The sequence below is a fragment of the Antechinus flavipes genome, chromosome 5, assembly GCF_016432865.1.
Source record: "Antechinus flavipes isolate AdamAnt ecotype Samford, QLD, Australia chromosome 5, AdamAnt_v2, whole genome shotgun sequence".
NCBI lineage: Eukaryota > Metazoa > Chordata > Mammalia > Dasyuromorphia > Dasyuridae > Antechinus > Antechinus flavipes.
This window is the reverse complement of record NC_067402.1, coordinates 291,363,393-291,380,272: the sequence shown is the minus strand read 5'-3', so window position 1 is coordinate 291,380,272 and position 16,880 is coordinate 291,363,393. Positions and strand designations below refer to the sequence as shown.

The window sequence follows — 16,880 nt, the reverse complement described above, 5'->3', positions numbered from 1 at the left end:
TGGAAAAAAAGACCTAGGGGGGAACATGATGGCTGTTTTAAGAATCCAAAGGATACAGAAGAATAGACATGTTCTACTTGGCCCCAAAGGACAAAACTAGAACAATGATGAAGCTGCAAAAAGTTGATTTTGGCTCACTATGTGGAAAAATTTCCTAATAATAAGAGCTCTCTCCAAGTGGAATGGGACACGTTGGGAGGCAATGAGCTCCTCAACACAGTGGGTCTTGGAGCAGAGCCTGAATGGCTATTTGTCAAGAACATCAGAGAGGGGAGTCCTATATACTTACAGCTCAGGCTAGGTAATCTCTAAGGGGCCTTTTAATTCTGAGAATCTGCGACTCTATGACTTGCTCAAGTCTGCAAAGTGGTCGAGCAGCAACCCAAATCCATTCTCCCGGCCTCCAAGACCAGGGTGCTTTCCATTGTGCTTCAAAAACTAAGAAATGGCAATCCAGAAACAAAAGCAATTTGAAAACAGCTCACTGTACAGCTCGTATGGGCAGTCTCTCATTACACAAGCCCCTCTCTTAAATACTTCAAACAACTGAAGGCAGCTCACAGGGAAAACATTGGGGGAATAACACTTTTAAAATGCTCTAAAATCTCTGAATTCTTTTTACCAGTTCTCCTTACACTGATAAAAAGAGTGGCCCTGACGTACCTAACTACCCTTTTCGGCTTCCCTCCTTTCAAGGTGGGTCTTTGAGAGGGAAATTTTTCTGGATGTCTCCAAGCTGTCCCAGAGGAGTCCCGGGCCGAGCTCATTCCTCTCCTGCTTCAGAAGGAACTGCCTGTGTGCTCTCCCCAGTGATGTACAGAAGCCACTATTTTAAGGAAATCACAGCCACAGTGTAATTATAGGAGGGTTATTTTTAAAATTTATTAATGTAGTTTCCTGTAAAGTTTGCAATTAAATAATCACACAAAGAGTGAGGCTGTAAGAAAAGAGTGGATATAGCATTGAGTGATTTATTCCAAAGCTTTTGTAGTGGCTGTAACAGGATCAGGTTTTTCTTCAAAATTACAGAAATCTTATCCCAGCTCCAAACTGAACACCATCACATATCCTGAAATAAAAAATACACATGTCAGGGATGAGGCGGCAGCATAAAACGGCTACAGCCAAGTTATCTCAGCATTCTTAATCAGGAAATTCTGCTCAGAAAATGTGCTGATAAAAGGCCTAAGAGACGAGAGAATTCTCTAAATCATGAAGTTGTTTTCAACAGTAACACAAGGGGCTTCCATCAGAATCTACGGCTTAAATAAGCTTTTCAAACCATTTGCACTTTACAACACCCTGAAATCCAAACCATAGAGTGGCTTTGTTATTTGAGAACAGTGTCCATCAGGAGTTATTTTAGGGAAAAGGCAGCACAGGAGATCTGGCTTCTGGCTTTGGCGTGACTGTCCCCTCATCAAGTGACTCAGGCCCCAGCTGCACAACTATGATCTTATGGTCCTCTCCAACTCCTTATCTTTACTCTTTCTTTCTTTCCTTTTTTCATGGGAATGGGGGACAGGGAACTTTTTTATTTTCAGTTTTGTTTCAAATTCATATACATATATAAGTACTTCACAAAAGTTGGTTAAACATGAAGAATATTTGGAATTCTGTTCTTAAGGTATCTTTCCTTAGAGAAAAATTAAATGCGATCAATATACTCATCATCAATATATTATAAACATGGAGGGAACTGCCACTTTTTTTGTATGGGCATCTTCTTAGACAAGTTACTACTTTAAAATCTTAATTTTTCTCCCTTTATTCATTGTTTGGTGGTTTACTATTTGGAATTTTTAATTGTAAAATTAACTGTATAATCTTACAAAATAACACACCTGTATTAAAAAAAAAAACTCCACTATTTTGTAATTGATCTTTAATTTAGGAAAAGGCCAATATTCTGCTTTCTGTTTTCTGCTTGCAAACTGACCCTTTGGTAAAAGACTATCATTCAATCAAAATCACCTTCTTGCTGACTCCCCCCCCCTTTTTTTTTTTTTTTTTGCTTTTTAAAAAAATAATTAAGCCTGTTTTAGCAGTATTCTTATCCAAATATCCCTTTATGTTTCTGAATTAAGAACACTATTCTGAGTTTTAGCAGCTTTCACAGTTCTGTTTTTTTTCCTAACAGCTCTAAGTTAGCAGGTTTTTGCAATACAGTTTAGAACTGAATCAATCATGTATATGCACTGGCAAGTAATTTAAGGCAAGGACACTGCTTCCTTTAAAAAAAAAAAATTGGGAGGAGGGATCCCTTTAAAACCAGACTGTCTTATGTTTAGCCCATAGTGTGCCTTACATCCAGCCAACTCTGTGTTAAAAATACTCTTTTTGAAGGAAAGGCCAACAAAAATTTACACATGCTACAAATTTTACATTTATTTACATGGCTCTCCCTTTCCTGGGTCATTTACAACTTTACCCTATTTTAGAACTCTATTAGAGTATTCTATGTGAGATCAGACCAATTTTGTCAGCTTTTTTTCAGCGTCTTGATGCAGTTTGGAAATTATTCACAATATGCCAAAAATTAAATAAAGATTACAATATCTTTAAGGAGCTTTTGGTACCTTCTCCCGGCAAAAACTATACTACCGTCTGTCCTTATGTGTGTATCCAAGGATATGTATTAGCCCTGAGGCTCTTCTCCTCTGAAACTGGAATTCTGGGAGGTGGTACCATCCTGTCTCTCTTACCTTGTCTTAATCTCTGAATAGGAGCTGCCTCAGTCAAACTGAGATTTTGGGTTAAAAATGCCCCAGTCTCCCAATGCCTCCCAGGCCATCTCCAGTCGTCCTGACCTACACCTTGCCGCTGGCCCCCGATGGCTCTGGAGGGGAAAGTGAGTCTGCACAGCCCACTCTCATTAGATCCAACTCACTGGCACATCATGGCACCCTCTCTCTGATGTCACGGCGCTCTTCGAGAATGAAGGACAAACAACAGCCACCTAAAGGTATACTCTGACCATGGAGCAACTGAAAGAGCGTCCCGAGAAAATCAGGGCATATGCCCTCCACAAAAGCCAGCTACCCCTAAGGGATGGGGCACTGTTCTCCGCCCCAACCTTTCCCTGTGCTGCACCAACAACCACACAAGTCCCTCTGATTCCAGTACAAGCAATGGCCTCCTTATCCAACCTTTGACTTGTTCATTGCCACGGAAGGATTTACATTAATCTATTCCTGAAAGTTCACATTCGGTGGCACCAGTAATTCGCTATTCTATTACAAGCGGCTGGTATCCAACCAGTCCTTATCCCCACTCCAGTGAAATATGATTTTAGCTTGTTTTCCAAAAATAACAAGCCTGCTGTCGTCTCACATTAAATGTTCACTGCGCCATTGTTTTTGCCTAGAAACATGATTCCACTACATAAATTTCTTTCCCTAATTAATAAATTAGAACTCACTAGGCTGGAATTCCAACTTTGGTGATTTGGGAAATGCCCACTCTTCCCCCCACTTTGTAGAGCCTGCCACGCCGCTGCAGCTCAATTATAAGACTGTCCTCTCTTTCTTCTTCCTCTGGGGATCCCGATTCCCTGTACTTTTGCCTCTAAGTCGCTGGTATTATATATTCTTCCTGACACTTCTAGATTGGGAAACTCGAATGCCAGATCTCTCCAGCACCCAGCTCTAGCTTCCTCGGCAGCCTCTAAGACGTCCACCCTGCTGCCAGGCCCAGGAGAACAAGTGTCGCTTTCTGCTAGACCCGTTTTCTTGTCTGAGGATGAGCAATCTGCTGAGTTCATCATCATAGTTTCCTAGAAAAACAGTGACCACAAAGGACCGGACTGGACCAAACTAGACCAGCTGTGTCTGCTGCTGCCTTTTTCAACCTCCTCCTTACACCATCCTAGACAAAATGGCCTCTTTCACTAAAAATTGGAGGCCACTGGCCAGGAGCTCCTATCAGTCAGATGCAATGCACAGCTATCTTCCCCTTTGCCCCCTAACATTAAAGAGCTGGTCTTTTCCCTTTGCCAAGGCTAAATTCCTCTCTCCGTTAAATCTCATCCAGCAGATCGTCCCCTCTGCCTTCTTCCCATCCCCACCAGCTACCATCGGGGATCCTTCTTTCTTTTGTGGCTAGACCCCTTGAAAAGGCCTACTACACCTGAAAGTTGTACTACACCACGGCCCCCACACTTTTGTGCTCTCTGAACCCTCTACGGTCTGGCTGCTGCTCTCATCACTCCCCTGAGCCTGCTCGCTCCAAAGTCATGAGCAATCTCTTAATGGGCAGACCCAACGGTCCGTGCTGGCTCCTGGTTCTCTCCTCCCGGCTGTCTGCCTCTCGGCACTCTGGGCTCGGCCCTCATCTTCTGCCCCAGTTCGCTTGGTGAGCTCACTAGGCCCATGGGTCCAATCCTCTGTGCGCTGTTTCTCAGAGCGAGCCCCTCTCCTGCCCTCCCGTCTGGCATCTCCTTTCTGACTTCTCCAAGCAGATCCTCCAGGTCTCTATCTCAGTACGTCCAGACCCGAGCACACGCCTTTCCCCCCAGGCCCTCTCCATGTCGCAGCCTCCCCGGTGCCCAGTCTGCCACGTCTCCCAGACACAGCCCCTTCTGCCGCCCAGGCCCGTTCAGTGCAGCCTCTCAGCTGGGCTGCTGAGAGAAGACTGACCTCCAGTGGCCTTGAGGGAAACTACAGACGGCTCCTCCACAAGCAAAGACAAGGGTCTTTCAGCGGTTTACAGGACTGCAGACAGGAAGCTTTCTAGAGCCAATTCTCCCTAACTGCACTAGCGGCCTGCCCGAGGGGTGTCCCCATCACTGACACAAATGGAAACGATCTGAGAGCTGGATAATCTCCACTTGCTCACAATAGCAAGCTTCGGGGAGAGCTTGTTGATTGAGATCTCCCTAATTATGGTTTACTGGTGTTCATCGTTTTAAACTAGCTCCATTTTCCAAGGTCAGGCCAACTCGGAGCCGGAGCCGGGGAGGTGGCCGGCTTTACGCTAATCGGACTGAGGGACGCGGGACAGGAGCGGGAAGAACGAAACGCTCGGGGAGCCGAGATTACGTTGGAGGAGCCGGATCACACGTGGGCAGGTGATCCATTCATAAGATCACAGAATCATGGAGCTTCGGGGTCCGAGACACTGTCTCTGGGATAAGGTGATGCCGTGTCGACCAGCCCTCACTGGGAGAGAAAGGCCACGGCTCCCAAACCAAAAGCTCACTGCCTGGGGCTGTGCATTTGCTCAGAGCCGCTCACCGCTCTGGCCGGCGCACAGACCCCGGGCGGGGAGAGGCTCGTCCCCACCCCCGTACCTGTCGCCCCTCTGCACGCCCATGGGGATGCAGTAATTCAGCTCCAGCCGAGCGATGTTGCCGAGCCTGAGGACGATTCCAGCACCATAAGACCAGCGGATGCACTCGGCCAGTTTACGAAGATGAGCTTTGGGACCTTCCCCTGAAAAAGGGAGCGTGTGGGTTACGGATCCGGGCGGGTGGGGGGCAGATGGGATGGCGAGGAGGCAGGCCGAGCCGGGTTCGGGTCCAGCCTTACACACCAGAAGCTGTGCGACCCCATCTGCCTCAGTTTCCTCATCTATAAAAGGGACATAACAGCAGCTACCTCCCAGTGGTGAGGCTCAAATGAGACACTTGTAAAGTACTTAGCGCAGTGTCAAACGCCACCATTCACCGGAACAGGGCTGTGCCAGTTGCCAACCAAAGGTCCCACTCCTGCTTCCAGCCTCCACAGCCACCAGTGAAGGGAGAAATCCCGTGGGAAGGGGCCTGTTTCCTCATGACTCCCAGCACCACCTGCCAGCCAAGGACCCCCAGGAGGCGGATGGGGGCAGCACAGGAGGGGCACAGCCAGCCCCCCTCTCCCCTCGGCCCGACACTGGGCCCGAGAGCCAGGAAGAGAGACGTTAAATAACTGAGAACACGAGAGGAGAGGCTGTATCCCCCGACTGCCCTGCTCCTCCTCCTCTCAGTAATGGGAGCCCCCCAGAGCAGGGACTGCCCCGTCTGAGTTTTCTACTGTGTCCTCAGTCTGCACACAGTCAGTGCCTCATAAACGCTCCCTCTCCCTCCCTCCCCCTTCCCTGTCTGCAAGGACCTTACAATTTAATGGGGGACAAAAGTAAAGCACACAAACGACCCAATAATGCGGAGCGCATTCTCCCTTAGCTGGACGTTACCATAGTTCAGGTTGCAAAGGTTTCCCGCGTTGAGGAAGAAATGTGTCCGGAAGAGATCCCCGAAGCCGCCCTGGCCCGGCCGGAAGGGCAGCGGCGTGTAGAGGTGCAGGCCGCCCGCCCAGTAGGCTTCTCCTCCCAGGTAGTCGCCTAGATGGGGGCGCACATATGGGACAGCACAGGCAGGGAGTGAGCAGACCCCAGCTGGGCCGCCCACCCTCACGTGGGGGCGCAGGGGCCACGGCCCCCAGGAAGGAGCCAGCCAGAGCACCCTTCTCAGCCCCTTTCTCACGGCATGGCCGACTGCTACCTTTCAGAGAGACTTTTACTGCTCCCCCCGCCCCAATTTCAAGGCCTGACTCAGTGTCCTCGGTGCCCCCAAGATGGGCAGCCCGAGCCTTTGGGGCCTTAGTGTGAGAGTGCAAGCTTCCCGAGGGCAGGGGCCCTCCTCACCCTCTGGGAAGAGGAGCAGCAGCCCCACAGGACTGCTCCACAGACACTTCCCTGGGGCAGGCACAGGCTGGGTGACCCAGGCACCAACCGTGACGGGCCGCTGTTCCCCGAGGGATGGGTGGGTTTGATCGCCCACACCAGGGGACACGGGGCGTGTGTCCCCAAGTGATCAGAAAGATGCTGAGCCACAAAAAGGAGGCTCCGGAGTTGGGTGGGCGGGGGCCCCTCAGTGGAGGGTTCCCCCACAGGCCTGGGCAGGGAGGAGGAGCCAGCGTGGCCCCCGATGGGGGGGGATCCAGCAAGCGAAGGGGAAACAGCCAACGACTCGGCCGCAGAACCCCGGTCACAGCCCCTGGCTCCGGACTCCCCCCAGGAGCCTCCCAGGCTGGCCTCGACAAGGTCGCGTCACAAGCCAGGGGAGAGGATGGGGAGGAAGGGCCGCTCTCACCTTCGCTCTGGGGACCGATGCTGTACATGCTGAAGCCACGGACGCTCGTGGGCCCCCCGAGGTAGAACCTGAAAGACAACAGGCGGCCTGTTCTGTGCCAGCTGGAGGATCTGGGGCAGCTGGTTCTGACTTTGAGAGCAGCTTCAGAAGCGGAAAGCCCTGGGTTCGGAGCCCACCTGTGACCCCCTAAAGGCTGCCCTGGACAAGTTACTAGGGGTGACAGCACTGGTCGCCCCCACCCTGAGGGCTTCCACCCGCCCGTGCGCACTCCCTCGGGGGCTCTCAGCCCCTCTCGCAGTCCTGTCCGAAGCCCGGCCCAGCTCTCAGTCCAGGACCCCCGCCCTGAGCTTCTCACAAAGCTGGCCTGGGACAGAGGAGGCGGCAGCTTCCAGCTGCAACATCCTCACGGTCACACGGCCGTGCTCGGCCAGGCCCCAGGCTCTGGGGAGTCCCCGGGGTGAGGGGCAAACCTGGGCTTCTAGACCAGTCATGCATCTCCCCCTGGGGGGCCTCCCAATGGTAATGAGCGCAGCTCTGACCCGGGGGCCCACGTGAGACCCTGCCACCTTCGGACACCTGAGGCCCCAGAGCGGGCTCCCACCATGTTCTCAACACAATTAAAAAAATAAAGTAAAATGCAAACTGTGCCAGCCTTAAGTGGCCACCGATGTTCTGTCCAAGGGCTGTGGATCCGCCACAGTCTGTCACCACCACGACAGGCCCGGCCCCGGAAGAGCCCGGGCCCCCGAGGACCCTCAGGCAGAGAAGGGGGCCGGCGCGGGAGCAGGTCCCAAGAGGCAGAGCGGGCTCACCTGTCAGCGATGCTCGAGGGCTTCTCCCCGATGGGCACCAACATCCCGCCCCAGAGAGAGGCCGACAGGACCTAGGGGAGACGCGGGCGAGGGTGAGCGCCGGCTCAGGGAGGGAGCCCCAGGGGAGGGCCCCCGCCTCCAGCCGGCCAGGGCGGCCCAGAGGCTGCGGGACACGTCGGGCCCCTAGAAAGGCGGGCGCTGATTTCCCTGCGGATTCACCCCCCTCTCCCAAGGCCCCTGTGGCCGCCTGCCCCCACTCACGGTGTCCATGAGGAACTGCTGGTTCAGCTGAAGCTCAAAGTCTTCTTTCAGGAAGCTCACGTCCCCGCCCGTGTAGCCGGCCAGCTCCTGTGGGCAAGGGGGAGCAGGGCAGGGCCCTGGTCAGGCAGACCAGCAGCGAGTGTGTCCGGAGAAGCCCCTGCGGGGGGGCGGAGCCTCGGTGCCCGGGCCCCCAAAAGGAGGCTCCCACACTCTCGGAGGCACCCCAGAACCGTGCGGGTGCGGGCAGGGCCCCCTTCCTCCGTCCCACACCCCCGGAGCCACGCCGGGAGCAGGGCTGCGGGCCCACATCCCACTGGTGCCCCCCAGCTCACCCTCCCGCCAGGCCCCCAGTGATCCCCCCGCCCCCACAACCAAGCCCCTGCACGGACCCTACCTGGTTCACTTTCAGCAGGGCGCCCTTCTTTGGTAAGATGGAGGAGTTCCGAGAATCGATGACCATCGCGTGCTGAAAGGGATGTGAATGAGGCCCAGAGGCCCAGGGAGGGAGAACGGCCTGAAGCCCACCCACATCCTCCTGCTTTCTGAGACCATGCACTGGGGACCCAGGATGCCCCCACCCACTTTTCCCTCCCCCCCGTAGGACTGGCTCAGGGCGGGCCGCATTGCTGTGATCCCAGAGAAGGGCCGGGCAAAGAGGGCAAAGGAAAGGGACCCTCGGGGCACGTGGCAGCTGCCAGGAGCCTCCTCCCCCAGAAAAAGAAGCCTCCGTACCGAGAGGGACGATTTAAGGGAGTGTCCGCTCTCCTTGCGCACGGCGAACGAGGCTGTCCTGGCGAGGCAGCCCAGCTCTCGCCACACGCCCTCCCACTTCACGGTGTGGCTCGTCTTCCAGATGGGGAACTGCAAAGGGAGAGACTCTGAGAGCTCGGCCCGTGGCGGGGCACTCCGGGGGAGGCGGGCGGCACAGCGGGCACCACGTGGCGGGCACCACGCAGCGGGCACGGCGCCTCCCCTGCGCACAGGCAGGTGTCTCCCAGGTGTCTGGGCCAAGGAGACGGTCTCCAGGAGGGCCTCACAGCTCTCCCAGCTCAGCTTTAAGGAAGCGTCCCAGACACTGGAGCGGACCCGAGGTCCGGCGAGCCTAGCGCAGCAAGGGCGGCTGGGAGCTTCTGCGGGGACCCACCCTCCCGTCCTCACTCACGCTGTACTCGGCCGAGACGCCTCTGTCCGTCTCACGAAGGGAGCTCCAGGGGAACTGGCCGGTGACTTTATACAGGTTCACGGAGAAGCTGCGGGGAACGGAAGGGGCAGCGGGAGAGCTGTAAGCCCGGCAGGCACCGAGGGAGCCCCTCCCCCAGGGGCAGCCGGACTTACTTCCTGTCAAAGTTTCCAGGCTGAGGCTTGAAGAAGGAGAGGCCGTAAGAAGTTTCCTTTGTTCCATAGGAGAACTGAAAAGTCACCTTCTCTGCACGGCCAAAAATGTTGGGGAGCTTGAGGCCCAGGACCTGGGGCAGGAGGAGAAGCGGCGGCTCAGAGAGGGTCCCGCCCCCGAGGCCTCCCTCAGTCTAAGCGCCCCCGAGAGTGGTTCAGGCCACAAGGGGCGCGGCCTTCAGGCAGTCTCCGGGAACCTGGCAGAGGCCAAGGCGGTCCGTGGGACCCGCTCCATAGCCCTCCGTGGGCCTCCCAGGGAGCGCCGGGACAGAGGAGCCTGCGCGCCCTGCCGGCTTCCGCCTGACCCGAGCGAGGGGCCCCCAGCCCCATCTCCAGCGCACGGCTTCGTTATGGCCTCAAACCCTAAGACGTCACAACCCAGCGAAAAACCACGTCTCGATGCCAACGCCGGATGGCTTTCTGGCTCGGGCTTTAGGCCACCCCCAAGCGCCGTCGCTCAGAAGTGAAGAGCCAGTAACACCCTTCTGCCTCCGGAACAAAATTCCCCCACGCTCTCCCACACGCGCCCCTTCAGAAGTCCCGAGAGAGAGGGGGAGACGCCCCATTAGGCCCCAGCCCACAGGGCTCCCGATCGGGGCAAGGGGAGCACAACAGACAAGGTCCCCGCGCTGCTTCCCACAAGAGGGAGCTGGGGCCAAACCCCGAGAGGCGGCCGTCCCTGGGGACAGTCCTTCTTAGGGAGAGGGCGGGACAAGCAGAGGGCCGCTTCAAGGCCTTCTTCTACACCATGGGCAAATCCACCACTGGGGGCGGGCAGTTCTAGTTAAATGGGGAGCCCCTTGACAAGAGCCCAGGACCTAAGGGGGCACAGCCGGGGAGGGAACGACGGGGGAAGCAGGGACGGGCAAAGAGGATTCTTGAATCATTTTGTTCTGCTGACACAAAGGTGATTCTGGGAGGGGGCAGACAGAGCCCCAGAAGAGAAGCAGGGAGGGTTTGATGGACCTTGGACAGAGCCCCATTCCCTCCCTCGCTCTTCAAAGAGGAGCTCCGGGCAGCGACTGCCTCGCCCCCAGTGCCAAGGACTCGGAGCCCAGGGAGCTGGGCGGCAGACACCGGGATCCTGGTGCACTCTGCGGCCGGCTCTCACCGACCGTGAGCCGGGCCGCCCGCCCCTCACCGACCGTGAGCCGGGCCGCCCGCCCTCACCGACCGTGAGCCGGGCCGCCGCCCCTCACCGACCGTGAGCCGGGCCGCCCGCCCCTCACCGACCGTGAGCCGGGCCCACCCTCACCGACCGTGAGCCGGGCCGCCGCCCCTCACCGACCGTGAGCCGGGCCGCCCGCCCCTCACCGACCGTGAGCCGGGCCGCCCGCCCCTCACCGACCGTGAGCCGGGCCGCCGCCCCTCACCGACCGTGAGCCGGGCCGCCCGCCCCTCACCGACCGTGAGCCGGGCCGCCCACCCCGTCGCCGGAGCGGACGATGAGACCCCTTCTCTAAGGCCCCTCTCTGCCCTGATGCTCGGTGACTGGACGGGAGAAACAAGCGTACCATGCTGCCTTCGTTGTTGCCCACCATGGTGTTGTAGCTGCCCGTCAGCCGCCTTAGCTCAGTGACCTCAAAGGTGACGTCTAAGCCGTTAGGGAGGGCGTCATCTCCTGCAGGGGGGACAGACCCACAAGTAAAGACTGGGAAGGATGGCCAGGAAGGGCACAGAGGAGGCAGGTAAAGTTACGTGCCCCCGATACACAAAAGGAGGCAGAAGGGCACAGAACAGAGCCTCAGAGCAGACCCCCGCAGGAGAATCTGGGCAGGTCCAGGGCCCTACGTGATACCCAGTCCCTGACCAGATGTGGGGAGGGAGGCAGGGGCCCAGCGTGGGGAGCTCAGAGCTGCGGGGCATCCATGCCAGGCTCCCCCACACCTCCCGGGGACGGAGAGCCCGGCCTCTGGTCCTCCTTCTCCTGCATGGGTGTGGTACATTTAAGAAGGCCAGTGTCTGCTGAGCTCTGAGTGGCCCAGAGGCCCCCCACCGACCCTGCCTGAGGCCCCCCAGGCTCACCTACCTTGGCAGGTGTCAATCAGAACATCCACCTGCCTAAAGATGCCGAGTCGGAGCAGCTTCTCCCGCGCTTCATGGGCCTTCCTCATCACCTGCAAAAAAAAAGGAACAGAGCGACCCCTGGAACTTACTGAGCAGGGGACGATGAGCAAAACGGCAAGGGCCCATCATGGTTAAAGCCCGTTTCCAGCCCAAGACCTTGCTACCCACAAACACCTGTGGCACATACAGGATGTTAAATTTAATATTTTAGAAGGAAAACATCACAGGCATCCCACAGCCTGCGGAATTCCGGGATGCAACAGGACACCGTGCGCACTAACAGGGCCACCGACAGCCCCCAGCCCGAGGCCTGCTCCCGCCTCTCACGGGCTGGGGGCTTCGTTCCCAGGGATCATGAGATCTGAGCCCCCTGAGGTATTATCACAAACCGAACGGCCCGACAACGGCAGCTGGCTAAGACAATACTCACGTCAATGAGATTCTTTGCCCTAAAGACATCCCCGATTTCATACATGATGATGTCATCTTTGGTCCTTCCCAGGCCATCGAAATGGACATGCTGGACCACCACCTGAGCAGAGAGGGGTGTTCGGTGAGTCTGCGAACGGCTCCTGTGCGCTCAGCCCTCCCCGACGTCACCAGGACCACAGGCCCCCGACTCTGCTACGGGCCATGGCCCTGAGGTGACTCTGAGTCCCGGCCTCTAACCGTCATTTTCATTCTAACTTCCCATTGCCAAAGCTCAATTGGACACAATCTTTAAATCAAACCAAGCAGCCCAGCCCAGCTCAGCCTCTCCAGCTACTCCGAGGTGGGACCCCAAGGGCCGCCAGCTTTGTCCCTTTCTGTGCCCGCCCTTCTCCCCCCACACCCTAATTCGACCCGTGGCAACTCCCCTTTTACAATAACTCTCCACCTAATCACCCTGTGCATGTCACAAGACTCCAGAATCGTTCTTTCCACAAAGAGTTTCTTTTTTCATCGGAGAGCCTTTCTCCTTACAGACCATTCTCAGTTGGCCTGAAGTCCAGCAATAAACCTTTTCTCATGGCACAGAGGGGCAGGTCTTGGGGCCTCGGGGCCCCCTCTGTGCTCACCCGCCAAGGCTGGAGGGGAGGGAGCCCTTTGGGATGGGCAGCACTGTGCTCCAAGTCCGCCCCGGGAGGTACTCACGTCTTTGTTTTCCAGGACTTCCTGCTTAATTTCAGGTTCGACCTCCACAAATTCGGCCTCTTCTCCCAAACCTCCAAAGTCAGGCCCGCTGACCGGAAGGGGCTCCAAGCTCTGAAGGGGGAAAAATCACAGCTAGGGGCCGACAGGTCCAAGGGCAGCTACCAAGGACACACCTCCGGGGGCTGCCCGGGGCCTCGCGGTACTGGGCACTGGGACAGGTCTGTTACACGGACACGGCTGAGGAGGAAAAGGGATCACAGGCTCCCCCCCAGGCTGGCCCCCCAGGCCTAACACGGGGCAGAGCTAAGGCAGGAGCAGAGAAGGAGAACAAAAGGAGCAGGACTGGGGAGGAGGAGGCCAGCACGGGGACCTTCGGCCCAGACCGTCTCTGCCTGTTCTCCCGCTTCCTCGCCAAAGAGAGGCCGGGGGCCTGGGCAGGGAAAGCTCATCCTGAACATCAAGGTCCTGCTGCTCCGCTCCAAACTCGGCCTGCTCAAAATTACCCTGGCATGGGTTCTGTCAGTAAAAAGTTGTTATAAAATTAAAAAAAAAAAAAAAAACCCAGCCTGCTCGAATAAAACTCTTTTCTTCTTCTTTACAAGGGGGCCTCCATCACCACGGTGGTCAGGCGGTCAGCGAGCCAGGCCCTAGTGCCGGCCCCGTGCTAAGTCCCGGGGGTACCCATCGCACGCACACACACACACACGCACACACACACACACGCACACACGGCCCTGCTCAGGCAGACGGGAACGAACCAGAGTCTCAGGGGAAGGGGCTGGCTGGCTCGGCAGGACTGGGAAAGGTGGGATTTCAGCCAGGAGACAGAGATGAGGAGGAATGAGAATCTGGGGCAGGAGGGCAACCCGTGAAAAAGGCCGGAGCCAGAGTCACGGGGGCAGCACGGCCAGGAGGCTCGGGCAGCGGCCTGCGAGGGACAAGACGGACAGAGGAGAAAGGCAGGAAGGGGGCACATGTCTCCCTAGCACCCCTCAAACAGCCCCCCTCCCTCCCTCCTAACCTCCCAGCCTGGGGCCCTACAGCGGCTGCCTCCAACTAGCATCTGCCCTGGGAACCTTCCCGGGCGTCGGCTTCCTCGGAGCGGGCCAGATGGGCCCTGGGCTGTCCCGGCCTTAGACCCGGGGCCCACGCGTGGCCGAGCCTCTACCACTCCAGCCTCTCTGTGAAGGGGGAAGGAGCTGCTGGGCCTGCCTCCCAGGGCTGTGCTGAGAACCAACTGGAGGAAGGGAAATGCATGGGGAAATGCAGAGGAGACTCAGGAGGAAGGGGGACTCACGGCTCACTCCCCATGGGGAAATGCCCTCCACGGGGGCAGATTTCCAAATCTTGTGCAATTTATAAAACCCCATCTTCACTCCCTCCTTGGCTACTGACTGTTTGCACCCCGATGGCTACAAACAGCTCCATGGAACTGAGGGAAAACGCTCCTCCGGCTTCTCTGAGAAAGGCTCCGTTTCTTAATTAAAAGGAACTTGGCCCCGTTTATGGCCAAAGGTTATGAGATCAAAGCTATCAATGTCACCGAATAAAAGCCTTAACTCAGCACTGATTAGAGAAACAAAATTAAAGCAGTTCCGAGGTGCCAGCTCCCAGCTCTTCCCATTGGCTAATATGACAGAAAAGGAAAATGCCGAGTGCTGGGGGGATGCGGAAAAGTAGGGGCGCTGTGCACTGATCCAAGCCCTTCGGGGAACAATGTGGAACCATTCCCCAAGGCCGCAGACCCCATACCCTCTGACCAGTAACACCTCTCAGTCTGCCCCCAGAGCCTCCATCTCCCGTCCCATCCCGAGATGCTTCCCCCGGCCCCAGAAACCAGTCCTGAGGCAAACCGTGCAGGCTTGGGGGGCAGGCGGGCCTCCTCGGGGGACCCAGAAGCACACAACTGACCTGTTCCGGGCAGGGCCCATCGGCCTGCTCTTAAGGGAAACCGGTCCTCCAACCAGGTCCCCCAAGGCAGAAGGGCCTGGCCCCCTCATTAACTCGGCCCACACTGAATAAATGCCTCCCACTCGGTCACTTCCCTCAGGACCTCGGAGACCCATCCCGCGCAGCCGCTGGAGGCTGCCCCGTTCCCGCAGGCCTGGGGGCGCACTGAGCTCTCCACGGCGGGGCCGGACACGGGTCACAGGGTTCGGGGGGGGGGGGGGCACCCACAGCCCCGTCCTGCAGGGAGGTGAGTGACGTCACCGCGGCCAGCCCCCGGGCCCAGCCCCCGGGCAGAGCGCTTCATACAGCCACGAGGCAGGGGAAACACTGCCATCATCCACGTTTTACAATGAGGCCGGAAGGGGCCCTGCCCAAGGTCACCCAGCGAGTCCCTAATGGCCACAGGCCCGCCGGGCCTCCGGCTTCGTCCCGCACCAACCGCCAGGCTGGCAGCGACCCGAGAAGCCTCTGCTGCAGTTACCCAAGAGCTGGCGGAATGTGTGTCGGGGCCTGTGGCCAGGTTGGGCCCTCGGCTGGACTCGCACCGGCACAGGCCGGCGGCCACTGGCCCGGGCTGACCCTTGTCCTCGGCAGGAGGGCACGCTCCTGGGGGGAGGGGGGATGGAGGGGGCAGTGTCTGGATGACCTGGGGGGAGGGGGGAAGCAGTAGCGCCTCCCTGGCAGAGGCCCAGGGCCGGAGTAAGAGACCTTCCCAGTCCTTGCTGGCCCCGTGCCCACCTGCCTCCAAGGACACGCGAAGGGGAGCCTCGGGCTCTCACCTCCTGCAGGCAAGTGCCCCCGCTGACAAGCACAAGGGTCCGGGACTGCCCTCTTCTGACTCAGCTTCCCTATCTGTAGAATGGGGCGCTAGCAGCGGCAGGGCCGCCGAGACAGAAGACCCGAGTTCAAATGCTGCCGCAGCCGCTTCCTAGCTCCGTGACCCTGGACATGTCACTTCAGCACCGGCTAAGATGAGGCAGACCGGGGTCTGGCGGAGACCCCCACGTCCAGCGGCCCCGGGGTGGGGGAGACCACTACAATCACAATGGGCACAACCCCATTATGTATCACCCTTTTACAGATGAGGAAACTGAGGCGGTCTGGGTGGCGGGCCGGGCGGGACCTGAGCCCGGGAAGGGGCGTTCTGTGCACCCCACCCCCTTCGCACTAGAGCCGTACTGACAGACGAGAGGCCGGGTCGGTACGATCCGGTCGGGGACGCTTAATGTGCCCCTGGCTGCCGAAGCAGTGAGAGAGGCGCGGTCCCACGCCCGCAGCAGCAGATGATACAAGGAGATGGCCCAGCGCGCTCTGGGCCCCCCGGGTCCCGGGCAAGCCTTCCCTCCTGGGCCGCCACTGTCCTCCCCAGAGAGGGAGCTTGGGTCAGGCTGACCAATCGATCGCTAGCGATCGATTCGCTGAGCCAAGCGCTGGGTCGGTGATCCCAGCTCTAATTCTGGCTGTTTAGTTTCCACATCCAGCTACGCCGTGCGCTCGTGGGCGGGGGAATGGCCTCAGTTTCCCCGTCCTCCCTTCCCCGCGTTCTCCCATTCCCCCTCCTTTCCCCGCCCCCCGCGCGGCCCCGCCTTACCCGCGCGTGCACGGTGCCCATGACGCCCTCCCAGGGAAGGGGCGCAGACAGCCCCGCGGCGCACGGAGGAGGTCCGGGGAGTGGCGGGGGACACGCGGCGGCTCCTCGGCAGCGGCCTCAGTCAGCGCGGCGCGCGCAGCCCCGGACAAGGCGCGCTGGTGGCGGCCATGACACTCACCCTAATCCCGCCCCGGCCACCAGGGCTGCCCGAGCCTATTGGCCGGCGCCGCCGTGCTCCGGAAGTCCTCGCGGGAACCCGAGCTATACGCACGCGCGGACCTGCGGAAGCGGGGTTGGGGGGCGCTGTGGTGCGATGGCCGACGGGAGAGAGCCGAAGGGCGACGGGCGAAGGGCGGCCGGCAGGTGGAGGTCAAGTCAGGCTGGGGTGGCTCTGGAGGGCGGGGCATCCTGGAAGGCTGGGCCAGGGGCGGAGCAGCTGCGGTCTTGAGAGTATGGACCCGGAAGAAAACAGACTTAGAAACTCCTCGTTTTACAGAGGGGTGAGAAGTGAGGCACCCCGAGGGCGCGGGATTGAGTAACCCCAATCTAGCCCACCTTTTTCTAGAGGGGATGTCACATGGCTTAAGTGCCCCCAAAGCGCCTG

At 58.1% G+C, this 16,880-nt stretch overlaps 1 protein-coding gene across 1 annotated transcript; it reads right to left on the bottom strand.

Moving 5' to 3' along the window:
- Positions 1–857: 857 nt before the first annotated feature.
- Positions 858–16,448, bottom strand: SAMM50 (SAMM50 sorting and assembly machinery component). Its single transcript, XM_051962309.1, has 15 exons — positions 16,277–16,448; positions 12,736–12,846; positions 12,032–12,133; positions 11,564–11,651; positions 11,049–11,155; positions 9,478–9,608; positions 9,305–9,392; positions 8,875–9,003; positions 8,537–8,608; positions 8,143–8,229; positions 7,882–7,952; positions 7,070–7,137; positions 6,172–6,318; positions 5,291–5,432; positions 858–1,069 (listed from the first exon to the last, which is right to left on the bottom strand). The coding sequence occupies exons 1-15, from the start codon at positions 16,295–16,297 to the stop codon at positions 1,024–1,026; spliced, it is 1,410 nt and encodes a 469-aa protein (XP_051818269.1). The 5' UTR covers positions 16,298–16,448; the 3' UTR covers positions 858–1,023.
- Positions 16,449–16,880: the final 432 nt, after the last annotated feature.

Excerpts from the sequence above, each read along its gene's own strand:
- SAMM50 (XM_051962309.1), bottom strand. The coding sequence starts at position 16,297 with ATGGGCACCGTGCACGCGCGG. Across the intron at positions 12,134-12,735 it reads AAGTCCTGGAAAACAAAGAC|GTGGTGGTCCAGCATGTCCA; the intron begins GTGAGTACCTCC and ends CTCTCTGCTCAG. Across the intron at positions 9,004-9,304 it reads GCGTCTCGGCCGAGTACAGC|TTCCCCATCTGGAAGACGAG; the intron begins GTGAGTGAGGAC and ends CTCCCTTTGCAG.